The sequence below is a fragment of the Anastrepha obliqua genome, chromosome 1 (genome assembly GCF_027943255.1).
Source record: "Anastrepha obliqua isolate idAnaObli1 chromosome 1, idAnaObli1_1.0, whole genome shotgun sequence".
NCBI lineage: Eukaryota > Metazoa > Arthropoda > Insecta > Diptera > Tephritidae > Anastrepha > Anastrepha obliqua.
In genome coordinates this window covers 167,736,758-167,764,154 of record NC_072892.1, presented here as the reverse complement: position 1 = coordinate 167,764,154, position 27,397 = coordinate 167,736,758, and the positions used below count along the sequence as shown (strand labels likewise).

Below are 27,397 nucleotides of genomic sequence, written 5' to 3'. Positions count from 1 at the left end.
TCTCTCGCTTCAGAAATCCTCTCGATATGCGCAATTGTTCTTATTGCCGCCATGCTGTGGAGATGCTACAATAGAAAGCTAGACCTTCCGCCAGTTGAAATCCCGACTCATTGGTCAGATAACACTAACAACAGCAAAATAATTAGAGGAAAGTCTGCTCCTGAAATCCATCGCCTGGACAATAGCCTACCAGCCACACCAGTCAGTATCAACATGTCGCCAGGAAACTGTAACTACTCTCTACAACATTTTAACCCCTCACAATTTTCGTCTTTTGATCTGCGAGACGCAGATCTTTAAAGGGGGAGGAGTTATGTCACCACTATACTTCCCAACGTCGCACCCTGTGATCACATTGCACTACACGTGAGTTCATAGCTCCAATTAAAGTTCACACAAGAACTTTCGCTGACGCGACACACGCGCAAGCGATCAATTGCAATATCCAATGCTTGGGAATTGCAAGGCCAGCATATTGGCCAACACGCGCAACCCAACGATTGCGAAATACCAGCAAGTGGTGGGAACTGCAACGTTGGCGAATTAGCTTAGGTTAAGAAGCTAGTTGGTAAGAATTATAATTTGTAAAGTTTAGTTAGAGTCAGAACCGCAACTAGTGCGGAATAAAATTTATTTGTGAAAACCTAAAATCGCGTTTTTTATGTTATCGGTGAACAGTTGGTTCACCGCAACTTTAATTTTTTCAAAGCCCCTATCGGTCAGGGCTTAAGTTGTATGTACAGATTTTTTGTTTGTGCTACAAATCTTTTTTTTTTGCTTAATTGCCAATAGCCCCTATTGTTCGATATAAAGAAGAAGTTTGCAAAAAATAGGATGAAGTGCGTTTCGTTTTCTTTTTAATTGTTCCCATTTCTTTTTGCAAAAAGGGTAAGTTCGCTCAACCGCTGAAATGCACAATTTTAATGCATGTTGCATTTTTTGGTTTTTTTGTCTTTAACTCTTCAATAAAATGCAACCGGGAATTTCTCTATATTTAACATACATACATATTTGCACACATACATACACGCATACCGCAAATGCAACGAATTTTATGTCGCGTCACTGCCATTCTGTCAAATCAATTAAAATCACAGGTTAGCATTATTAGCATGGGTTTATATGCCTACATACATACATACATGCATATAAACACACCATATATACCATTTTGCATACATATCTACATATCTGCATAAGCATGCACTTTTTGGCTATTGTTTTTGTTCAAGGAGGTGTTATCCTATAGTGTCGATGAACAATTATTGCTTATAATAAAGTACACTCGAAAGCAATAAGAAGCAAATAAATTACAGACAGTCGAAGAAAAAGGAACTACACTTAGAAAATTTCTAAAAAACTTTACAAAATTAAAAAGAATTAATTAGAAATACAATACGAATTACCTGTGAAGCTTGAACGTTGGTATTTTTGTTTGTGTTTGTACTGAGAATGGTGGTTGATATTTCATTAGAAAGTTTGGTTTTGTTGTTATTATTCGCAACCGTTGCACACTGGGCCAGAAGACCCGAGTGAGTGGCCAAAACTCTTTTTTCTTAGGAAAAGGCCATAAAACCGATTAAAACCACGTTTATTATAGTTTTTTAACTCTATGAATGCGAATCTGAAGTCAAAATTAAAAAATTCAAAATGGCGGATCCAAAATGGCGGACATGAATTTTAAAAAATCCGTATTTTTGCTTCAAACTCAGAATCTAGGGGTTTAGAACAATGCACATTACGAATATAATGTCAACTTTGAGAAATTCAAAATGGCGGATCCAAAATGGCGGACATAAAATTTAAAAAATCAGTATTTTTGTTTCAAACTCAGAATCTAGGGGTTTAGAACAAAGAAAATACGTCTAGAATTAGCTGTACTCATACACCCAGGATACACCGTGAGGAGGATTCTAGTACGATTTAGTATCCCAATTTTTTTTTTTTTGTAATTTTTAATTTTTTTTGTAATTTCTGTAATTTTTAATTTTTTTTTTGTTGTAATATAATTTTTGTAATTTTTAATCTTTTTTAATTTGACTTAATTTTTGAATCTGCATTTAAGCTCAATTTATTCAGAATCAGAAGTTTCTTCTTCTGATAGTTCAGGTTCATCTAGAAGTTTGTGAACGTCATTAGACGCAATCATTTCATGTTCGCGTTCGGCCTCTGTTTCATCTTCCGATTCATATTCGTCTTCATTTGCACTGGCACTGCTATGATCATTTTCCATATTTTGAGTATCTAACAAAAGTAACTGTTTAACTTCTGCTGAAAGTGGTAAACGTCTTCTGTTATTAGCTCTAGACAACCTGTTCATACTAGACAGTAATGGATCAGAAGTATCTAGTAATCGATTAAAGAGATCCTCTAAGTTTGTTTTCCTATCACATTGTCTACTGTGCCTGAGTCTGAAGTTTCTGCAATCTTTGTGTCTCGATTCAGATGCCTCTTCTCCATATACACCAACTGGTAAAGTACAATGTCTTATTATTTCTCCAGCATGAATCAAGATTTTATGAAGAGTTGCTGGCATTGGATACCAAGGATACAAGGTAACATACAAGCTTGCAGTGGTTAAGCAGAATTCTTCAAATTTTTCTGTGTTGATTGGTAGCTGACAAGAAAGGCAAACTAAAATAATTTTCAAATTATTTACGAACTGGCAATCAATCTTTAAGCATTCAGCAAAAATCTCTGCATTTCTGACAATGTTTAACTACATAGTAAGAGCAGAGCATTATTTGGGGTACTACTGCTGCTCTGAAGTAGTAAATGCAAACACTGAATTAAACTCGATTTTCCCTCGGTAGTTTTGGCTCAAACATTAATGGGTCAGAATTATTTGAGATTTCTCTCACACTAATATCGATATTTCAGACATGTTTATGAAAAGGCGCAAAAAGGCGCATATATACCTTATTTAATACTTCTTTACGAACAATTCGGCATAAAATTTAACTCATTTGATAGGGGAACTTCGGGGAACTTTGTTTTCAAAGTAAGTCATGTATGAATAAAAAACTTTCACAATAGATCAGCTCTGGTCGCAGTGCGTAATGGCCTTCTAATAATAATGAATAAAAAACAGATTTTGTTGATTAAATGTAAAAAAAAAAACTTATTCAACATAAATACACATGGTTTCAATTATAAATTATTTTTTGATATCCATAAAGAAAAGTTATGGACGATAATAACATCTTGAGTAGTATTTTTCACAACAACTTATTGATAAACATTGTTTGAAAGTGTTATAAATCGAACTAAAACTTTGACTTTGAACTGTTACATAAAAAAATCTAATTGATAAAAACTAATGAAACTTCATAATTTGGTGTAAAAAATTACTCAAAATAAGATGATGTTATAAATTTCCTGTTTAAATTAAGTCGAAAATTTTTATTTTTGGCCACTCACTCGGGTCTTCTGGCCCAGTGTGCGTTGCACTCATGCATATACATATGGCTTGATTTAATTAGGAATCACATTAACCGCCAAACTTTTATGAGCTTTTGTAATTCCCCTCCACTGCAATTTTAGCAACAACACTTTCCGTTTCACACTGACAAACAAATGTGTCAACACTTTATAGTCTAGCCGAATCAGGAAATAACAACAGTTTAACGCAAAAACAAACTTCAATGCATTTATCTTTCGCATATAAAAACAGGCAGCCGGCTACAGGCTGTGCATTTTACGCGCCATCTGGAAGACAAATTTTGATATTGAGATGAATGCTGGAGCATGTCTTGGCTAATCGCTCTGATAAAGTTCTTATTGTTTTTTCCACTGTTTTTTCCACTACAATCCACTTGACAGTATTAATTTTTCTGCGAAACCATTCTGAAAGAAAATATAGGGTTTTTTAAGAGGTGTTATTTTGATATTCAAAGTAAAATGCTATTTTTTAATATAAATGATCGGATGTTTATTTCATTATAAAGAGGAAAGTATGCCGTTAATAGTGGAAAATAACATCAAGCAAATTAAAACCACGACCACGCTTACAGGACTATATCCTTTTAATGAAATTTTCCGTAACCGAATTGCAAAGTGGCTGCCCTATGCCCTCGATAGCCTCACGAATTCCATCTTTGAGGTCTTGAATCGACCCTGGGCTGTTGGCGTAGACCTTCTCTTTCACGTGGCCCCAAAGAAAAAAGTCACAAGGTGTTAAATCACAAGATCTTGGTGACCAATTGTAATCACCTTTTCGAGAGATAACGCGGTCCGGAAACTTTTCCCGTAAAAAGATTAATGGTTTCGTTGCTTGTGTGGCACGTAGCGCCGTCTTGTTGAAAATAAACGTTGTCGAGATCAATACCATCCCATTCCGGCCATAAAAAATCGTTAATCATCTCTCCTGTTTAACACCTGTTATTGGAAACCCCTTTATAAACCAAACAAAAGTTCTCTGCATGAACGCGACCTAAAGAAACTCTCATAATATCAGATGATAAGTTTGGCAGCATTGGAAGTAATGAATTATACCAGTTTTATGAAGTATAATACAAATTATTCTGCTATTCCACTCATATTCTTCACCATGAGATTCGATTACTGAATAAAAGGAGAAGACCACTTTCACATAAATCAACATTATTTAAACTTGTAGATATCTCCAATGAGAATACCTCAAACCAAACTATCACCCTGGGCTCTAAACTCTAAAAGCTTTATCGAAGGTTTATGCTTTTTACGAAAACAGTGCACTAACACACCCATATGTACCCACCTGCTGGAAAGTTGCGGTAGTCATAATGATACCTAAACCAGGCAAACCGTCGCACGAATCGACGTCGTACAGGTCAATATCGTTATTACCGACGATTTCAAAAGTTTTTGAGAATGTACTATTGGAACGCTTACAGCTCTCTATTGAAAGATCGAATCTTATCCCGCAACACCAATTTGGCTTTCGCGCTCAACATTCCACCACTGAGCAAATTCATCAAATAACTAGTAAAATTGAAAAATCCTTTGAAAACCAAGAGGTTTGTTCTGCTATATTTCTTGACGTAGATAGGCTTTTGACAAAGTTTGGCTCGCAGGTCTAGTTAAAAAATTAAGAAGCATTCTTCCACCTGACTTCTGTGACATTATAGAATCATACCTACAAGACAGATTTTTTCAAGTAAAACATGAATATGAATATGAATTTTTGTGAACTAAAGCCAATCAAAGCAGGGGTTCCAAAGGGCAGCATACTGGGACCTGTTCTATACTTACTCTACACATAGGATATGCCATCACCTAGAGATTCATTCATAGCCACATTTGCAGATGACACTGCAATCCTTACTGTTGACAACACAGAAATAAAATCAACACAGGAACTTCAAAACGCTGTCGATGAAATAGCGGCTTGGACTAATGTGGATACCTGGACATTCGGGCATACTCGACAATCATTATGCTGACTATACCGCAAATCTTGCCTTAAAATCGTGTTTGCACTTTTATAACCCACTTAGTACAACATCAATTAAAACTATATCCTTCAGAGCTTTAAAGTCTCAGCTGGGCGCCAATTGGTATATCTCAACAGCATGAATACAAAGAAGTAAATCCACACGGTTCCGCTACCATACTGCCAACTTCGACTACTCCTTGGATGAACCGATGTTTTGTGCGTTTCAGGCTAGGCCATACCCTTTTAACACTCCACTCCCTTTTGACAAAGAGTCCGCAGCCAATGTTTAACTTTTGCAACGCGAACCGCTTAACCATACGCCACATTCTACAGGGTGGGCCATAAAACGTTTGCTTTTTGAACCACCTATTTTTTCGAGAATGATAACACAAATGGCATCTCAAATGTGTTCAATTCATTTAAAGGTTTGACATTTACGAAATGGAACGCTATACGCTTGAACAAGATTGGAAAATATTGAAAACCTATTTCCAAAGTGGTGAGTCTTCTTCTTCTTTTCTGATTTTCACATCGGTGGCTACGTCAATAAACAAAATTGTCGGATTTGGGGCTCAGAAAATCCACGCGTTACTGTATAGAAGCAAATGCATCCACAACGAGTCACTGTTTGGTGCGGTTTTTGGTCCGGCGGCATCATCGGGCCATTTTTTTTCGAAAATGAGCGAGGAGCCGCGGTTACAGTAAATGGCGAGCGTTACCGTGACATGCTCAACGAGTTTTTGTTTCCAAAAATTGAACAGGATGACATGGACGACATTTGGTTTCAACAGGACGGTGCAACTTGTCACACTACCAAAGTTACACTCGAACTTTTGGCTACCGTTTGTGAAAACCGAATAATCAGCCGAAATTCCGATATCAATTGGCCGCCTCGGAGCTGTGACTTAAGCCCGTTGGACTATTTCTTGTGGGGAGCCGTTAAGGACAAATGCTATGCGAACCATCCAGAGACGATTGATGCTTTAAAACACGAAATCGAAGTTGCCATTCATGAAATTGGAGCCCAAACAATCGAAAATGTGCTTAAAAATTGGGTTGATCGAATGGCCTACTGTAAAGCCAGTCGTGGCAGTCATTTGAACGATATTATTTTTCATTCATAAATGACAATGTTCAATCTTCAAAAGAAAAGAAAAAGTTTGAAAAAATATTGATTAGTTTTTTTTTTTTATAGCCGATTCAAAAAGCAAATTTTACATGGCCCGCCCTATATATAGTATAGGTGTGTCAATATTTATACAGATCTAGTGATCGAATGCAAATTACTACCTATCATTGTTTGTGATGTTTAGTGATGCCATAAGATAATTGATATGGCAAACCATCCCCAGCACTGCTTGCTAAGCGTGGTGTTATGATCCATGATGGACTGTGATTTATGTTGATTTATTTAGCTAATTCAATTAAATGAATGGCTTTTCTATTGCACTAATGATTATTATAAATTTTAAATGCAATTTGCTTATTTGTCCTTATTAAAACCTTTCATAAATTATAAATTTCACTGCAGTTTTGAGTAATGTGCATACAGGTGTATGTACATATTATATGTATGTATACATTTTTCAGTAAATTCCTTACAAAATCAGTGATTGCTGATCTTAAACACATAAACGTATTTGTACCTAATGCATACCAATCAACGAAATAATTAATATTACATTTGTACATATGCAGGTATGTCCATATATATTTATCTACATAAGTACATAAGCATATATATTATATACATACATATACATATATTTACATGCATATAATGCAGTCCGCATGTCCATGTGCTCGCCGCTCTAACCGTTCGTCTGTATGTTCATACTGGTCGGTGCGGTTACCGCGATGGAATTTGAAAAAAAACAAGTTTTTCTCCACCAATTGCAAATTGTTTGCATCGTTTGGATCATTGACTGGACATTCGTGCATATCAAACGGTCAAACGGTGGTCAGCAAACAAGGAGAGCAGTTAGCAGCGGATTCCCTGCTGCCACAATAACAACAACAATTGTCGATACAATTTCTGTGGTGAGAAGTAATAATTAGTTTGTTATGTGAATTTGATGTGAAAAAATGCTTTTTTTTAGCAACTTTATGCAAATAACTAAGTGAATTTCAATAATATGAATAAAAAAGTTAACGTGATGAAAATTTATTTGAAAAAAAAAAAAACAAAAAAAACCAAGTCCGTTTGAAGAGTGCAAACACGTTCTTGAATGAAATTGATGCTTAGCGCCATCTGTGGGACAATAGCATTCAGAAGCGCGATGTGTTACTTAATTTGTATATTTTTAATTAATTATAATGTATATAGAATACATTTTAATGTCCGTGTTATTTTTTAATATAATTACTTTGATAATATTTACACGCAATGCTTATAAAAATATTAATTTTGCCATAGAAAACTATTTTGCGCTTTGAAGCACTTTTTCGTATTCGTATTGGAAGCACTCGTGCCAGAGAAACGCCAGAAAATGAAGAGTACTGCCATTCGCAAATTAAACGTCAACGGATCGACATCCGCATCTATACCAATATCTCCATTCACATCTGCATCCAAAGAGAGGTCACCACCTTTGGAAGAATTTTACAAGCAAATACCTGAGGATCAAGTTTTTGCACAAATTGAGGAAAAGCAGCAACCTCGACGAGCGCCAAACAACGAGGATTCACACGCAAATCGAACAGTAAAAGGTGAGCTTTTTTTGATGAAAATTCATTAAGCTTTGTACAGTAGAACATGGGGGAAAAAGTGAAATTACATTTACATACATATAAATGCCATGCGAAAGGAATGCTGATGCAATAACCTTGATGAATTGGCATAGATTTAGGTATACATACACGCCATTATCGTCAATTGAGTTGGATATGAAAAACTTTATTGTGCATAAGTTATGCTCGCGAGCTTGAATGCTTGTAAAGTTATAATAAAGTAATGCATAGCTTAGTGAAGTAGACAGATGTAGTGAAGTGGAATAGAAATGCATGTAGACTGATAAATCCAGCTGAAGTCGACTTGTCACTTTCTACCTATTAAACACTAATTGCGGGATTTTAATGCAATATTTAAATTAATAATCAGTCATAGTTGTGGTAAAAGTATATCTTAATAAAATTTAATTAAATTTTTTTTGAGAAAAATCAGAATTAAGTGTTTTACAGAAAAATTTTCGAGAGTCAAATCAGTTTCGTTAAAAGTCAAGAGTTATATTTACATATATGTAGGTATGTATGAATTTGAACCGAAGTTGTTGTTGTAGCAGCATAAACATTCCCCATACATTTACGGGGAATGCTGCTGAAGTGACAGTCCTTCGCCGGATATATGTAAATTCTTGTCGTTCCGGTATTTCACCTTAATTGATTGGGGTGGGCTTTTCTAGTCGCGCACTCGGGCAGGGCGGTACTATAATTTTGTTCACATATGTAACTCGAGCAATCTACATATATATATAAAAAGAAGTTACATTTCCTTGGTAATCTTATAACTCAAGAACCGCCGAACCGATTGGCACAAAAATTGTAGAGTTCTTTTCTATCTTTAAGGAGGTGGTTTGGGTGAAGTTTGATTGAAATCGGTGCAGCCGTTCCCGAGTTATGACATTTTATGTGAGTAATGGTTTCCTCATACGAAATGCCTGTATGGGAAAAACAACAACAAATACACAGCCGCTTATGAGCGTTTCTATTGTAGTGTTGTGGTGTGTATTATGTTAATATTAATTTTGGACGAAAATATAATAAAAACTGGAGCATTCAAGGAACTGTAAAAACATTTTTAACTTTATTTATTTTAGCATAATTTATTTAGCGTAAAAAATTGAAATGGAAATTAAAGAATCAAAGTTTAATTACAAGTTTTTATCGGCTCTTTCACCTCACCTGTATATAGGTGACCACCACAATCAAATTTTAAAAAAGTACAGAAAAGGCTATTGTGACAACTTTAGAAAGTATGTTGAATGAAAAAAATCAACTAATTCAACTGTTTAAACATTTTACGAGTTCTATAAAGAAAACTTATTTAATATGAAAAATTTCTTGCGATATAAAGAAAACATTTTATGTATGGTCGTGCGAAGCCCACTGGGAAATGCTAGTAATTAATATAATTCAGTGCCACTAGGTTGTTGTTGCTGTTGTTGTTGCAGCAGCATACTTGGAACTCTTTGTTAGTGCTAGTTTGATATTGAAAAAGGGCGAAATCGGTCATTAACTCAGTTCACCTGTCATATAGCTGTGATTTTCAATAAAGCAAACCTTCAAATTTTTCAAAACGTGTGGACTGTTATAAACGAAAAAAAGCTGCTAAAATCTGGTACAAAGAAAGATGTACGACGCAAGTAACATTTTGAATGGACGCTGCCACTCCGTTCTTGAATAAATTCGTGTATTTCGATTACTAATTGGTACACCTAGTGTCTTCCACCGCATTTAGTTCCGCCAAAATTCGTGTATCTCGATTACGGCTTAGTTCGGACATTAATATTGTTGAGATCGGCTTAAAACCATTGCCAATTTTTGTATGTTAAACTAAATTTATTTCTGTCGCTCTGATATTGCAAGCTATAACAGCCATTGCAAGCTATAACTGCCATTGCAAGTTTGTTCGATTCCAAAAATTAACAACCAGCTCAAATTAAGTTTTACCAGAATGTGCGCAAGTACATATCGCACCCTAAATACAAAAGGGTCACAACTCAAAATACTAAGATTTTCAGGAGAGACGAAAAACGTTTTATGTAAAAATTATTGTAATATTTAAAGAAAATACCATCATGAAAATATACAACATTGAAGAAGGTTCTACTATATTTTTTCATTTTTATATTATGTTTGCGAAAATAAAACAAAATCTTGATTTATGACTCTTTAACTGAAATTTTTTCGATTGATTAATGATATTATCTTAAGTTGTGCCTTTTTAACTGATAAAATGTTTTAATTTTATAAGTTTCCTAACCTAATTGAACTCACTTTTCACAACTAAAGAGGCACAATGTAAAATAATGTACCACGAAATTTATCACTTTTTACAGTTATAGAGGCAGAACTCAAAATAAAACTCTTTATGTGTAATAAAAGTAATCAGCTGTTCTTGAGCCCATTAACGCAACTAAAAATAATTCTCTTTAGTTGATCGTGCAAAAGCAACACACTTGACATAAAAATAGACATAACTGTATTTTTCCAGTTAAAGAAGATAGTTATGTGAACGAAATATTTGCAGTAGCTAGAAATGTGTACTCTGAATTAATTTATGCAAAAAACTCAGTTTTGGAAAATTTTGAGTTGTGACCCTTTTGTATTTAGGGTGCGATATGTACATAAAGTTCGGTCCGGAGCGAATTTTACCTTCCTTACTTGGTTATATGTACTATTACATTACGCCAATAGAGCTGATTCACTATGCAGTGGTTTTGGATGAAGTCAAGAGTTATCTACATACGTATACATATATTTATGTATGTATGTGTGCAAATGTGTATAATTATGTATACTAAATGCTTTACAGTTTATCATGCTTGTTCGTGCGTGATTCAATTTAGTTGTGTTATATTGTTAATATTTTCAATAACATAATTTAAGTGAAATTACACTTGCTAAGTGAATATATGTATGTATGTATATGTACATACATAAATCGTTGCCACATCTCGATCTTCGTATATATATATATATAGCTATGCTCATTTATTCAGATTCAATAAAATCACTTAAACTACTTAATTCGCACGTACCTACCCATGCACAAAGGAAATGAAATGTCTCAGCTCGTATTCTACTTTTTATGTCTGCTAAAGCTATGTGCGAGTATATGCTCTTAATTCAGTTTCTGTTGGCCAGCAAGTAAAGTTAGACGTTGTGCAATGTTATATTTTTATTTTTTGTGAAAGTGCTAAAAATGCTCGATATAAATAGTAAGATAAATGTGTTAAATTATTGCATTCCACATATATGAATAAACGTTAAATTCTCAAGTACTCCACAGTATACATGTGTCGTATTTATTTGTATGTGAAATTGTGTGTATAAAGACTGGGTTATAATGAGTACATACATATGTATTTGAGGGGAAAAATAAATCCATTATTTTTGAGTTAGATGGCTGTAGTAATCGCTATCTCGTTAAGTATCGATCAAACAATTTAAAGTTGATGTTCGTTGTCAAGATGACATTTGACACTAAAAAAAACCGTTTGCTGTTCTTTGTTTGTTCCATTCAGTTGTGAGTTACAGGATGTTAAGAATGAAAGTCAACAAATAGCTCCTGGTGACGCTCAAGCATGCATGTTCTGCAGCTTATATGTGTGCGTGTCGGGTGCTTGACGCTAAAGCTAAATACACACCAGGCAACCGTTGCAGCAACGTGTTGCCTTTGTTTAAGAAACACGTTGCGACCGTTGCTTCAATCTCAGTATTGTGTATAACTGTGGTGCAGGAAAGGTACAAGCGGAAGATACGTAAAATTAAATGTTTTAAATGATCGACGAAATGCGTAAAATTACTTCTCTTATTATAATTGACGAACTTTTGTACGAAAATGAGGAAGAAGAGATGCAACAAAAGAAGAGAAAAAAAATCTGGTCCAAAAATTGGCTTTAAAAAAAATTGAATTTTCGAACGAGAGGCTGCTGAAAGAACTGAAGGAAAATGAGCCAGCGGACTATAAAAATTACATGAGGATGGACGAAGCCCTGTTTAGAAAATTGTTGGACTTCGTAAAGGCCAAAATAACGAAACAAGATACCATAATGAGAGAGGCAATATCAGCAGAAATTAGACTGGATATAACTTTGCGGTATCTTGCAACAGGAAACGCTTTTGCGGACTTGAAATTTTTATCAATTTTATTGTATTCATTTTTTAATTGTTCGTATGCTTTTTTTCTAAAATTTTTATTTTTATATTTTTCACTACTTATATCCCACAGCTCTCTCAAATTTTTATATTCGTTAATAAAATTAACATAATTTTCATTATTTTCAATTGCAATTTTTTCCTTTTTCACTTTATTTTACTCCGCACGAACCTTCTTCTTTGTTTGTGTTCAACGAACTGAACGAGTAAAAGCAGTAAACAATGATACACACGAAGCAACGGTTGCAGCAACCTATCCCAAAAATCAAATTTATTTGATATTTCAGGCAACGGTTGCAGCAACACGAAAATCATTTGGCAACACAGCTACACACGAGGCAACGGTTGCTTCAACATGGCCGAGTTACTGCAACGGTTGCCTGGTGTGTATTTAGCTTAATATCTAAAATTTTTGATTTTTATCATGCAAAAGCCGACAACAAGTATGTGTGACACGAAGCAAGTACGAGTGTCACCCGACACGAACACATATAAGCCTGCTGGACATGCATGCTTGAGCGTCACCAGGGGCTAAAAAAGAAATCAGACCGCTGAAATTTTGAATGGCGGTTATGGCGCCGATATTGTAACAGCTAATTAAGTGCAGTTTTTTATTAATTCGACTCCGTTCAGGCATTTTTGATGTTAAAGAAAATGGCTCTGCTTTCCATTGCTACCACGATAAATTTGCTTATAATGTCTAAGTGCGTGGACCGAATTTAAAAATTATAACACGCAAATGTAGTCATTATATCAGCCTTTTGATTTATAGTACTTTTTATAAATTACAATTAAGAATTAATAGCAATATTTAACGTTAAAAATACTTTTTTTTTTGCATAAGCTTGAAAAAATGCCCTATTACAGACGCGTATTTTACTTAAATATAAACACAAAAAAGTAACAATATTCATTTATAAATATTCTTTATTAAATGAAGATTCGATTTAAAGCTGTTTTTACGAAATAATACTCCAAATTCTATTAAAATTCTATTATTACAAATTTTCTTCTAAACGTTTGTAATACCGTGCAGAATAAAGTGAGGAGCAAATTGTCAAACGAACGATGAGAGAGAGATGAACAAAGCGAAATAAGAAAAACACAGTCAACCAAACCACAGTCCCTACAAAGACAAAATTGTTCAAAAATAATTACAATTTTAACATACACATGCCCCACAAAGTCTGCGTTCACCCTACAATAACTTTTTAGTGAATGAATCACACAACCTGATTTTATAATTTTTATAAATTTGTATATACAGGGTTGGCCATATTAAACTGACCCATTGAGTAACCCTATAACTTTTTACTGTAATTTCAGATCAGCTAATGACATACCGCGTTGGAAGCGTCAGTCGAAGGAGATTTATACCATGAAACAGTACACCCGGATATACACTCGGACCACTCTACGACGTATCATTCGTTTGGATTTGGGGATATTCCCGTACAAAATACAATTAAATCAACAATTGTTGCCGGCCGATAAGCCTCGTCGCTTGGAATATGCCAATTTTGTCGTCCGAATGGCCCAAACTGATGAGGATTTTTGGCATCAAATCATTATGAGTGATGAGGCCCATTTCTCCTTGAACGGAACCGTAAATAAGCAAAATTGCCGTTTCTACGCCACTGAAAACCCTCAAATTATTGAAGAGGTACCTCTCCACGACCAAAAAGTTACAGTCTGGTGTGGCATTTGCGCTGATATGGTCATTGGGCCGTTCTTCTTTGAAAATGGTCAACACCAACCATTGACCGTCAATCAAGAGCGTTATCGGGCCACGATAACCGATTTTGTGATGCCGATTGTTCGTGAAAATGGTATGGAGCACTTCTGGTTTCAGCAAGATGGCGCACCACCACACACAGCACGAGCCACCGTCAACTTATTGAAGACTTTGTTCCCTGGCCGTTTGATATCAAAAAGCGGCGATTTTGACTGGCCTCCACGATCACCGGATTTGACGCCACCGGACTTTTTTCTTTGGGGCTATTTGAAATCTAAGGTTTACGTCAACAAGCCAAAGACACTAGGCGCACTTAAGGCCAATATCCGACGGGAAATAGCCGCCATATCGGCCGAGACGCTGGCCAAAACTATGGAAAACGCCGAAAAACGGGCACATTACGCTATACGAGCTAAGGGCGACCACTTGCGCGATATCATATTCAAAAAGTGATGTAAACGAATCTCCTTGAACTAAATTAAATGTTTTTCACAATGAAACACAAAAAAATGTTTCTTTTTCCATATTTTTTTTAATAATCACATGGGTCAGTTTAATATGGCCAACCCTGTATATTTACATGTTTATTATATGTTTAAGTTTCAAAAACAAAAATAAATATTAAGATTCCTCACATAAGTTTTTAGATAACGATGAATAATGGCTGTAACAAGTAAATAAAGCGACCATAAAGTCTGCGTTCAGTCTTAAAGTCTAATACAAAAACATGATATGCTATATGCAAAAATTAAAACTAATATTTAGTTGGATATCCACGTTGCTTCAGGACTTCACTCAGCCTTTTTGGCATTGAACTTACTAGTTTCTCTGTTTCCTCTGCTGTTATCTTCCTCCATTCTGCCTGCATGACACTCCGCAAAACCTCTTTACTAGTAATCACTTGCTGACGAATTCTTTTTTCCAATAGATCCCACAGATGCTCGATGGGGTTAAGATCTGGGGACGGTGGCGGTGTTTTAAGCTGTTTTGGGGCGTTGTACAAGAGCCAAAGCTTAACGATCTCGGCTGTGTGCATCGGGTCGGTATCTTGTTGAAACCAAAATGTTCTTGTTAAGCCGAGATTTTCTGCACTTTGCTTTAAATTCAGTTTTAGTATGTTCAAGTATCCCCCTTTATCCATCGTCGAATCAATAAATTCTAACTGACCCACCGCATTTGCCGCCATGCAGCCCCACACCATAACCCCGCCACCTCCGTGCTTAACCGTGCCAACAAGATTTTGCTTTTCAAGAGCAGTTCCAGGTTTTCGCCAAACAATTTGACGGCCTTTTATTCCGAATATACAAAATTTACTTTCGTCTGAAAATATTACCTATGTCATTAGAACAATTTTAACGTTGATGTCAGATACAAGCAGTGTGAAGTTGTTTAAGACTTAGGGTGCGACCAGAGTGAACGCTGATGCCGAGCGGAGCCGAGCCGAGCTTATTGACGCTTATTTTCATGCGAGAAGAAAATTTGTATATAACACAGTGAATGCGAGAATCAGCGCTGAAATTCCGTTTATTCCATGTGTTTTGCTCTTATGTCATTTAATTTTGTTGTTCATTTGTGTTTATAAAATTGCTGTACACGGTAATGGATTCATCTGATGAAGAGTATTTTGCTTCTCCTAGTGTGATTAATGCAATTATTAACACAAAAGAGTTTGGAAAACATCCAATTACACTAAAAATGAATGAATTTGGTGAATTTCATCATTTATATAATGGCCCCTATTATGAGCAACATTCGATCTTCGACTGTAGTCGAGAGTGCTGATCGAACGAATTTTCATTTGGTATTATGGTGCTCATTCGTTGAAGAATAGGACTATTGTGAATTTCGATCGCTCGACGCATTTATGGCACAATAGATAATTTTTTCTCAGCTGATACAGCAAATCAAAATAAAAGAAAAACCGATTATGTTGAAATTCTTTGCTAACATTATTTTTAAAAGTTAAAAAAAGTATTTTTTGTGAAAATGAGTACAACGGAGTTGTGGTTCGACGATTCATCGGACGATGAAAGATTAGTGGAACTAGCTAGAAGTAGAAAACAGTTGAGGGACGCATCCAACCCCCTAGAAATGGCTTCCACTGAGTAAATTTAGAATTTTCAAAATGTGTTGACGTACTTAATATTACAGAAATTTCCTTACAGATTTTTAAAGAACTTTAGATTATCTAAAGAGGCGTTTATGAACCTACTGTCCAGTACAGAAAACCAGTTGCAGCAGTGCACCCGAGCCAAAAAGCAACACAAATTATCAATGTGTGTGCAGCTTTGCATAACATTTGCTTGTTTTATAATGTTCAACTTCCGGATGAAGAGTTATCCGATGAGACCCTCAACGATGATGTTGAAGATATTGAAGTGGAGCCAAATAACGGAGAAGCAGAAAACATAAGAAATGAAATTCCTAGAATATTATAGAAAAATCTAAAAAGTATGAAATAGAAACCTTTACGCCACAGTTTCTGTTTTATTTTTGTTATAAGTTTTCTTTATTCAATTATTCATCATTCGAAAAAAATATGTATTTCAGTTCCTCTACGTATTTCAGCCCAAACCTGCCAAGGGAAAATAAAAGTGTATTTCTATAAACATCACAAAAAAAAAACTATTAAGCTTAATCCATTTTGCTGCCGTTCTCACTGGTGGTCCCAAGTAATTCAGCTCCGTTGTAAATTCCTCCCATTTTTTTGCTGCTTGAACTTTGGTGCAAACCCCTTTTGCGAATTGTGGATTCGCCGTTCTAATTGTTGTTTGGTACTCACGACTTTCGACCTGCATAAAATTAACAAAATTAGTATATTATATATTTCTTATATGGTTACTATAAAACCATAAATAATCGCAAACAACACTTTAACAAGTTTTCCCACAATACGCTACACAATCGAAAGCAAAATTGCATTCGACTCTAAATTCGGTAAACAACGAAAATTTCGACAGCGTTACACCGCTCATAATACCAAATTGACATTCGATTTTCGATCTTCGACAACCAGCGAATATCAAAGATCGAATGCAACTCATAATAGGGGCCAATGATTTAAGAAAATATCCAGCTAAATTTCAACAATATACCCGAATGAAAATTGGAACACTTGATTACATTCTGGACAAGATAGGTGTGAAACTAAACAAAAACTGGACAAATTTTATTAAGGTGCCAGTAACTTCTTGCGAAAGATTGATAGTGACTCTGAGGTAAAATAATTATTTAATACTTTGTTTAATTCAATTATATTTCATGTAATAATTTGTATTTATAAAAAACTATTTATGTATCGAGTCATTGGTCCAATAATGGCTCACTTCCAATTTGTATGGAGGCAAATGATGAAGTGGTTGGTTCATTTGTGATTTCAATTGGCACAAATGTGCTGGACTGCAAATGTCCTGATGTGCTCAAATCAATTGAGTACACGTTCTCAGAGGAGATGCTAATTGGAGAGGAAATTGTTTCATAGTGTGAGCGTTCGTTGCGCAGTTCTGGCAAACTGTTGGCTTTGCCATACACATATTTGTACAGTGTATTCTGCATTTCCATCCGGCATAAACATTTTTTTTCCGGCTCCAATTTCCGAATATGCGGCAGTAATGTTAAGAAAAAGGCCTCATCTTCGTCTAAGACTGTTTTTTTTCTGAATTTCTTTTTTTAGCAAAAGTAATTTTTTTTTTCTCTTTCTAACAGTTCGGCACTACTGCTGTTCGCAGTCCGTTTCCTCTTTGGGCATGATTCAGGGTTTGTTTCAAAGCTTTCATACATTTCCTGACTTTTTTCATAATACAAACATGCATTTTGCTTCACTTTCATAACCTTCTGTACATAGGTAGTTGCCAATAGAATGATTGTAATATTTACTATATCAAGCATCCCACGGTTTTAACTCGAATTTGAATTATTCTATTTGTATCTTAATTTTTGTTATAATTCTGTTCTGAGGTAGTTGACTATGACTGATCCTTCAAGTGCTAATACTTCATTCTACAGGGTGGCGCACGAATCGTGTGAGTAATCGGCTTTTTTTTATTTTTTTTTTATTTTGCAGATTATTATTTAGATTTACAAAAAATGGAGGCTTGGGATACCGAAAAGAGGATTTGGATAGTGCAGCGGTACCATGCTTTGCAGTCCATCATTTCCGTCCAAAGGGAATTTAGGCGGGAGTTTGGCGGCGATCCCCCGAGCAGATGGACCATTATGAGGCTGGTGAACATGTTTGCTGAATCTGGAAGCATCGCACGCAGACCGTACCATCGAGATCCCCATGTTCGGGTCGAAGCCACAATCGCGGCTGTAGCTGCAGCTATACAAAGCAATCCAACAAGAAGCTTATCTGCTCAACTTGGTGTCAGTCGACAGTCTTTGCAAACAATAATGCACAAAGATTTAGACTTATTTCCCTACAAAATTCAAATGGTTAACAAACTGAATGCAGCAGACTTGCCGATTCGTTTGGAATTTTGCCAGAAGATCCTGCAAATGGTGGAAGAAGACCAAAACATGTTAAACTGCCTTTTCATGTCTGATGAGGCCCATTTCGATTTAAACGGCAATGTGAACAAACAAAATTGTCGAATATGGAGTACTTCTAACCCTCAGATACTCCACGAGACGGAATTGCATCCTCTTCGCGTGACAGTGTGGTGTGCGGTTTCTTCACGCTGTATTGTCGGGCCTTATTTTTTTGAAGAAAATGGTCACACCGTTACGGTTACTGGAGACCGTTATTTGAAAATGCTGAAAGAATTTTTCTATCCAGAACTACGTCGAAAGAGAATTCCTTTCAACTCTGTGTGGTTTCAACAAGATGAGGCAACGTCTCACATAGCCCAGACTGTTATGATAGAGTTGCGACGAAAATTTCCCAATAAACTGATTTCAAGAAATTCCGAATTTCGTTGGCCCCCCAGGTCGCCTGACCTTACTGCACCTGACTTTTTCTTGTGGGGTTTATGTAAACAAGAAGTTTATAAAACAAAGCCAACAAATTTGGATGAACTAAAACAATCCATTCGGGCAACAATTGCGGCTATTCCTGTCGCAACTCTCAAAGCAGCAATGAACAACTTTTTACTAAGATGCCGCACTTGTGTCAACGAGCATGGGGGGCATTTAAATTCAATTATTTTTAAAACTAGTTAAGCTACATTTAATAAAATTTAATGACCTTCAACTTGAAAAAAAAATAAATGAATTCCATACACTAAAAAAAAAGTTATTTGAGTTTCTTAATGTAGCAAAATTCATCAGCCACCCTGTACTTTGTAGTTCGATTGGCAATAAAAGCGTGTTTTTTAGTTTTTTTAAACTATTTTTTATTTTTAAACTTCTCCTGGTGGTTTTATAGGCACCCTAGAAGATTGTGACTTTTACGGTTATAATGGTGTGACCTTGCTCTTTCTAATTCAACGCCCCCTCCCCCTCCGGCCCCCATTCAAATATATCGTGGTAGTAATGGAAAGTTTTGCCAAGAAAATGTCAATAAAATCACAGAAATAATCGGAGTTAGTACCGAAGTACGCAAAAATAATGGATTTATTGTATTTTTTCCCAAACTATCATTAACATAATTCATATTATACAGGGTGGGCCAAATAAGACCTACTAATGTTAAGCGCAACTACATAACTTTTTTATTTTTTGACATTTATTTTTCTCTTTTTGGCTTTTTTAATCTTTTCATTGGGGGGGATTTTTAAGTGGCGGGTCCCAGACCCAGCGCACAACCAGCTATCCTGGAAGGAATGTTTCGCCTTCTCACGTTAGCTCACTCTATGTTGGAAAGATCAGGTGGAGAAAGACATGGCTTCACTTGGTGTGTCCAACTGGCGCCGGTTAGCACGAGAAAGAAACGACTGGCGCGCTTTGTTAAACTTGGCCAAAATCGCGTAAGCGGTTATAGCACCAATTAAGAAGAAGAAGAATTGAATTGTTGGAAATTTATTATGGAACCCTACAATACCACAAACAACAAATATCGGCAACATTTAAATTCCAGATCAGCTCCCACAGCCTTCATGATTAGGAGTTTGGTCGGTCATTTTGAGGAACTGGGTTCAGTGGCCGACCGTCCTATACGAGGTGCCCATCGCAATATTCGCACTGAAGACAAGGTGGAAACTGTGCGGCAGATGATCCATCTATCTTAACTCGCCGTCGTTCCAGCCAATTGGGCATTTCCAGAACGACATGGCGTAGAATTTTAAAGTTGGATCTTAAGATGCACCCATACAAAATTCAAATTGTGCAAGCCCTGCTACCGCAAGACCACCAACAACGACTACAATATGCTATTCGTTTCACACAAATTCATTTTTTAAATAATGTTTTGGTGACGGATGAAGCGCAAACTACGGACCTTGGCGAACGTCTGATTTCTAAAAATTCAGATTTCCCTTGGCCACCTCGTTCGCCAGATTTGACTGCGCCCGACTTCTTTCTATGGGGATATTTTAAAGACAAAGTGTATCTTAATAAACCAGAGACTATTAGACAACTGAAACAAAATATTCGAGACGAAATACTGAGCCTTCAACCAGAAACATTAAAAAAGAGCCAATCTTTGTATCGAGAAAAATGGTGGACATTTGTCTGATGCAATATTTCATATATAATTTCCATAAAATATATTCTATGTATAAAAACAATTAACCAAAATAAATTATTATTGCAAAAGTTATTTGTGTTTAACATTAGTAGGTCTTATTTGGCCCACTCTGTATAAAATATAGTCTACGTTGGAAATTTTTCGAAAATGGTTGCCAGATATTCGTGTTAACTTCAGTTTTTTGTAGCAGAATTACTAAACTCCGCCTAAATTGATGAAAATGTTAGTTGTTGTTGTTATTGTAGCGGCTTAATAAACCTTGTCAGTGCAATGTAGTTAACGGTCGTCTTCGTCTAGCTCTTCTTACGATAGGCCTAGGTAACTGTTTGCTTCGACAGGTTGGGTTCAGATGGGACATGGGAAAAGGTGATTAGTATGTTGTTGTTGTTGTAGCAGCATAAACATTCCCCATATTTACATACGGGGAATGCTGCTGGAGTGACAGTCCTTGGCCGGATATAAATCCGGGTCGTTTCGGTGACGTAGAACCGACTGTCGTGGAAAGTCCTTAGTATCGTGCGGAGTGCCTTCACATGCTGGACATTTGTTGGGTATGTCGGGGTCAATTCTGGATAGGTAAGAGTTTAACCTGCTACAGTGTCCAAAACGTCATTGTGCCAAATTAGGGGGGTCTCTCGCGGTAGCTAAAGATCTTCGTCCGCAATAGGTGATGTTTGCACTCCGATTACGGCATTCTGAGGTCGGAAGTTTAGGAAGGTGGTAAGAGTCTTCCGATTAATGCCATTTAGCGTATGTACGCGTAAACACTATCTGGTCCAATGGTTGTCGGTTCGTTTTGTCCTGGATCTCGTGTGAATAGTTGAAGAGATGCCTCCTGACATGCCTGGGAAGCGGCTCAGATTCTAGCAGGTATCTACAGGGGTTAAACCTTCGGTAGTACCCAAGTAGAAATTGTTTGCTGAGCATTTTGTGGAGCTCTTTGACTGGGATTAGCTAGTCTTGCCTAATGCACCGTACCTTAGTTGTTAGTTAGTTGTTCTTGGTGTTATCTAGCGGCAAGCACAAGCATTTCTCTATTTCAATGGAACCGTACCAAAAAAAAGGAAGGGTTGTTAGATTTAGTCAGAATGGCAATTGGACACAAGAGTTTGTACGTACCAGAATTTATTATTTGAGCAATGCCCGTTATTTAGTTTTAAGTTTTCCTGGTGACTTAATCCTGAAATTCTTATATTTGAAAACTAATAATTTTCATTTCATGCTCTTAAAACAGAAACCACTCCCGAAAATACTAAATTAGACGGTGCAGTTGTTACGGAAAAGAAAAACGGCGAAATGGTTGCCGAACAAAATGGTTTAACTGACGGGGCCGATGAAAAAATGTTAAGCGGTGCTGAAGACAATGAAAAATTGGCCGATAAGCGTGAAGAAGTAAAATTTATTAAAGGAGGTGATCATCAAAATGGTGATGCGAAAATCGACATTGGTGCCGTGAATGGAAAGGTATATGAAACTTATAAATTATATTGATTTTTTATGAATAATCGTTTCATAAATAATTATAAATATTTACTATTCATTCTCATTCATCTAAATATGCACATACAACACATCAAAATTGTCGCAGGACAAGGAGATGGTAAGATTTCAATATTTTACTACATACATATATTCACGCTGTTCTGCATATGTCTATGTAACATGCTTCCAAGATATGTTTGTTAATCTGGTTATTCATATTATCTATTTCAGGCTTTCACTGGCATGTCTAAAGAGGAGCTCATGAAATATGCCAATGATCCATTTTGGGTACGTTTGCGTTGGATTTTCTTCATTGGTTTCTGGGCTATCTGGGCGGCCATGCTGGTTTGTGCCATACTGATCATTATCGACGCCCCCAAATGTGCCGCACCTGAACCTCTGCCATGGTACAAGCGTGGCATTCTCGCCAAATTTGACGCACTCCAAGCAAGCGCCAGCAACATCGATAGCGTAAAGCGTGTAGAAGCTTCCGGTGTAATATATGAACTCCCACCGGCACTAACTTATTTAGTACGCGAACCAGCAGTGGAAGAAAAGATCAAAGACATTGTGTCGCAGTATAAAAATTTGGGCATCAATGTCATATTGGATGTAACGCCAAATTATGTGCCCCGTAATTCAACTCTTTTAAATGAGGCGCTAGAAAACAATGCAAAGCGTTCAGCGTTCATATGGAAAGATGATTCTAAAGAGCCAAACAATTGGCGTTCACTTGCGAACGGTTCAGCTTGGGATCAAATAAAGCCTGGCAGCTACTTACTGTCACAATTTGGTGCAGGTCAATATGATTTACACATGAATGACACCAGCGTTAAACGTGAATTCGAAGACGTATTGAAACATTTGCTTTCCTTGGGTGTTAGAGGTTTCCGTTTGAAGAATACAAAATTCTTTTTGCTTTCTGACAATACGCCGGATGAGGTACCAGCTTCGGAGGGTAATTTCGTGCACAATGAGTATGGATTTTGGACGCATACGCATAGTACGTTCCAGGAAGGGCTTGGTGATTTGTTGTACGAGTTCAAGATGTTCGTCAAGAACATTTCCGCAGACGCATTCTTATCTGTGGCAGATGATATTCTACGACCAGATGTGTATCGCGCTAGGAACGGTGAATGGGGCATAGATATGCCCATATACGGACCACTGGTACATTTACTAAGCACAACTTCCAGTGCACGAAAACTGCAAAATGAATTCGAGAATACTAGAAATGCTGTGGGTAACGACACATGGCTGCAGTGGAACTTTGCAGAGCCCTTGGTGATGGCCAATAACGTAAGCGATGCCACAGCAATCGCACTGTTCGTATCGTTATTGCCGGGAGTACCTGTAATGGGTATGGCAAATTCGTCACTTTTTAATGGAATGCCGGATAATGTTTTTGCTGAAATTAAGCAGCTACGATTGTCTCCTTCATATATGCATGGCGATTATCATGTATATGAATCTGATGGAATGTTTGCATATACCAGGTAATATTTCCAAATATCCTATTAGCCATAGCGAGCAGGTTCTGGAAGATTCCAATGAATTTTGCTCATAAAAGAATTATAGAGCCTGCCCGTATATGTACATTTAATACCTGATTTTTATATGTTAAGATAATCACTAATTTTCCTCACTAACATGCTATCCTCTGTAGGCAAAGGTGAGAAACTAATCTAATGGTAGTAAACATATAAATATTTCTGGCGTATTCGACGACCTCTGCTCCAATAGGAGTTAAAAGAAAATATATATAAAAAATATCTAGCGTTAATATAAATAGCGTTAAATATATACCGTTAATTATAAGGTCTAATTAAATTCTCACATACATTTTTTTACAGAATAAAATCTGGTAATCCCGGTTACTTTGTAGCTTTCAATCCATCAAACACTACTGTAAAAGGCGACTTCGATCATCCTTCCTTACCAGACAAGATGTCTGTGTATGCGCTAAGTGAAAGCTACAACATATCTGGCATTGCAATCAAGTAAGTTTTGAAGAAATATTTAACAACTTTTTAAATCTGACAACTTTCATCTTATTGCAGATCGAAAGTGGAAACCCATTCTTTGGAGTTGTCGCCTGGATCTACAATTATACTCACATATGTGCCTGTGAAATCAGGTTAAGAGAAATACCTTAGGTATACATTGGGCATATTATTAGTGCTAAAAGTTAATCTGCTCTATGCGTAAAGTCAATACTAGACTTTTACAAAAATAAAATATTTCAAATGTTGAACAAAAATATAAATATCTATTAAAAGCATTGCAAAATATAATACTATGCTGCCGTTTTATTGCGTAGGAAGTCGAAATTTAAAAATTAAAAAACAAAATTTAATTTAAAAAAATCACATTAAATAAAAAGAATTTAAATTAAAAAAAATTAAATTTAATACAAAAAAATAAAAAATTTCAATTAAAAAAAAAAACAAAAATAAAAAATTTAAATTAAATAAAAAAAATTTTTTTTAATTTAAAAAATTGTTTAAATTAAAAAATAAACAAAAATTAAATCAAATAAAAAAAAATAAAAAAATTTAATTAAATAATAAAAAAAGATTAAATTAAGCATTGCAAAGGAAATCGATATTTAAAAATTAAAAAAAAATTTTAATTAAAAAAAATTACATTAAATAAAAAGAATTTAAATAAAAAAAAATTAAATTAAATACGAAAAAATTAAAAATAAATTAAAAAAAAAATTCAAATTAAATAAAAATTTTTTTTTTTAATTTAAAAAATTGTTTAAATTAAAAAATAAACAAAAATTAAATTCAATACAAAAAAATAAAAAAAATTAATTAAATAATAAAAAAACATTAAATTAAGCATTGCAAAGGAAATCGATATTTAAAAATTAAAAAAAAAATTTTAATTAAAAAAATTACATTAAATAAAAAGAATTTAAATAAAAAAAAATTAAATTAAATGCAAAAAAATTAAAAATAAATTAAATAAAAAAAATAAAAAAATTGAATTAAATAAAAAAAAAATAAAAAATTGAATTTAAAAAAATTAAAAAAAATGTTTAAGTTAAAACATAAACAAAAATTAAATTGAATACAAAAAAATAAAAAATTTTAATTAAATAAAGAAAAAAGAAAAAAATAAAAAAAATTTTAAATTAAATAAATAAATGTTTAAATTAAAAAATAAGCCCGACGAAATATTTAGAACGAATATTTTCCTAAATCTTAAAGAGCAGCAGAATTGGTCCTGTTAAACAGTAAGTTTTTCATGGCCTAATAAAATAATGTCAATAAAAGTATTTCTCCACTTGGCCCGCAAAGGAAAATATGTAGATACATATCTTCCTTCGTTTCCCCCGACAGTCGGTTCTACGTTACCCGAACGACACGCATGTACTATACAGGGTTTGACTGAAAAGTAATGAGTCTTCCCCGGCGGTGCGTCTGCCAAGCGATCAACCGATACGGCTGGTGGGGGAAAATGATCGTTAGACCTTCCCCTTCCACTAGAAACCGGTCCCAGTTCGCTGGCAACAGCGGTGCAGTCAACATCGCTCCGCGCGTGAAAGCTGTTTTAAAAGTGTGTTAGGATTTGGCAGTGGTGAAAATGCAGCGATCGTTGGAGCAACGTTACTCGATCAAATTTTGCGTAAAGCTAAACAAAACGAGTACCGAAACCATTGGGCTACTCAAGGAGGCATACGGCGACCAATCTCTGTCCAGTGCCCAGGTAAAATGGTGGCACAAGTCGTTCAAGGAAGGCCGGGAGGACGGGGGTTCGGCCCGATATCGTCAACAATTGGACCCTTCATCACGACAATGCGCCGGCGCACACCGTCTTCCTCTGCACCTCTGCATTGGACAAGATGGGGGTTCCGGTGCTTCCCCACCCTCTCTACAGCCCAGACCTGTCCCCTCCGGACTTCTTCTTGTTCCCGCGCCTGAAAAGAAAGCTGAAGGGGAGGCGTTTCGTCTCCATCGAGGCGATCCAAAAAACTGTGACAGCTGAATTGAAAGCGATTCCGGCGGATGAGTTTAAAAAATGTTTCCTGCAGTGGAAGGTCTGCTATCCGCGGTGTATTGACGGTCAAGGATCCTATTTTGAAGAATATTAGTTGTATAAGCCAAAAGGTTTAATAAAACTGCTTCAAAAAAATAAGGCTCTTTACTTTTCAATCAAACCCTGTATATCCGGCTTAGGACTGTCTCTCCCGTACATCCCCACACATGTGTTTTTGCCCCAACAACAACAGATATCTTTCTTCCATATCAAGTGCTACAACCAGCATGTACTGCATCGCATACTTACTGGCTGGAAAGTATGTTTCCATTGGGGGTTCCCCAGAATTTTCCTCAATCTCGTAGTCGACTTTATCAACAACGCAACGTTTGCACTATACATTTTGATAGCCATACCGCAAAAATAAGTGTTTATGGGTGAGATAAGTATTCATCTATTTTTGTTTCGTTGTTGTTGTTCTAACAGCATAAACGTTCCACATAAATGTACGGCGAAGGCTCCTGGAGTGACAGTCCTTGGCCGGATAAAAAATCCGAGCCATTCCGGTGACGTAGAATCGACGGTCGTGGGAACGTTTCTTGTTTTTTTTTTTTATTTGTGCAAAGTTGCTAAAGAGCAATCTAGTTAAATACATACATATGTACATACATTTGATGCGTGTATCAAATTGGATCTACGGATTTACAGTTAAACAAACTTTATTTAAAAATAATTATAAAAGAGCGATTTATTTATTATCACATGAGGTTGAGCTAGTACACAATCACAATGCATTATTTCCATTCCATACCACACTAGAAAATCTCAACCACTACCTTTTGACAGAACGTCATCGATTTGCTCACGTTGCTCCTCAATGGCATTTTTAAGCAACTGCGCCTCCGTTTCCAATTCAATTTTGGCAGATTCTAACTTAAGTTTGTAGCTTTTAATCTCACTGTTCAGCATTTTGAGGTTTTCCTGATCAGCTACTGCATGCTCGAAACGCGTCCACCAATCTGGCTGTTGTCCATCGGTTGATTGTCGTTTAGCAGGCACTGCATTTAACTCAACGTGAAATGTTTCAAGATCTTTAAGCATTTCTTCTACAGTTGGTGGAGCGGGTGGTGGTGGGTATTTTGAATTTTTAGATTTCTTTAACATTTTGTCAAAAAGCACCATAATGCAACAAACAAATTTTTGACTTTTGTATCATATTCGATTCATTATTTCAGAGCTGGGAATATCAACTACTTTAACAGCTGTGTGTTAT

At 35.8% G+C, this 27,397-nt stretch overlaps 2 protein-coding genes across 4 annotated transcripts; one reads left to right on the top strand and one right to left on the bottom strand.

Annotated features, from left to right (window-relative positions):
* Positions 1 to 7,325: 7,325 nt before the first annotated feature.
* Positions 7,326 to 24,433, top strand: LOC129240453 (uncharacterized). Of its 3 annotated transcripts, XM_054876250.1 has the most exons (7): positions 7,326 to 7,456; positions 7,833 to 8,125; positions 21,890 to 22,119; positions 22,244 to 22,255; positions 22,369 to 23,633; positions 23,991 to 24,137; positions 24,198 to 24,433. In XM_054876250.1, the coding sequence occupies exons 2-7, from the start codon at positions 7,906 to 7,908 to the stop codon at positions 24,277 to 24,279; spliced, it is 1,956 nt and encodes a 651-aa protein (XP_054732225.1). In that variant the 5' UTR covers positions 7,326 to 7,456; positions 7,833 to 7,905; the 3' UTR covers positions 24,280 to 24,433. The 3 variants fall into 3 exon arrangements, with proteins under 3 accessions (XP_054732225.1, XP_054732235.1, XP_054732244.1); XM_054876260.1 differs by lacking the exon at positions 22,244 to 22,255; XM_054876269.1 differs by lacking the exons at positions 7,326 to 7,456; positions 7,833 to 8,125 and adding an exon at positions 11,229 to 11,355.
* A 2,277-nt stretch (positions 24,434 to 26,710) lies between these two features.
* LOC129240445 (uncharacterized) lies at positions 26,711 to 27,381 on the bottom strand. Its single transcript, XM_054876238.1, has one exon. The coding sequence runs from the start codon at positions 27,304 to 27,306 to the stop codon at positions 26,950 to 26,952; it is 357 nt and encodes a 118-aa protein (XP_054732213.1). The 5' UTR covers positions 27,307 to 27,381; the 3' UTR covers positions 26,711 to 26,949.
* Positions 27,382 to 27,397: the final 16 nt, after the last annotated feature.

Coding starts and splice junctions, on each gene's coding strand:
- LOC129240453 (XM_054876250.1), top strand. CDS start 7,906: ATGAAGAGTACTGCCATTCGCAAATTAAACGTCAACGGATCGACATCC. Junction 8,126..21,889: donor CGCAAATCGAACAGTAAAAG/GTGAGCTTTTTT, acceptor CTCTTAAAACAG/AAACCACTCCCGAAAATACT. Junction 23,634..23,990: donor GGAATGTTTGCATATACCAG/GTAATATTTCCA, acceptor ATTTTTTTACAG/AATAAAATCTGGTAATCCCG.
- LOC129240445 (XM_054876238.1), bottom strand. CDS start 27,306: ATGGTGCTTTTTGACAAAATGTTAAAGAAATCTAAAAATTCAAAATAC.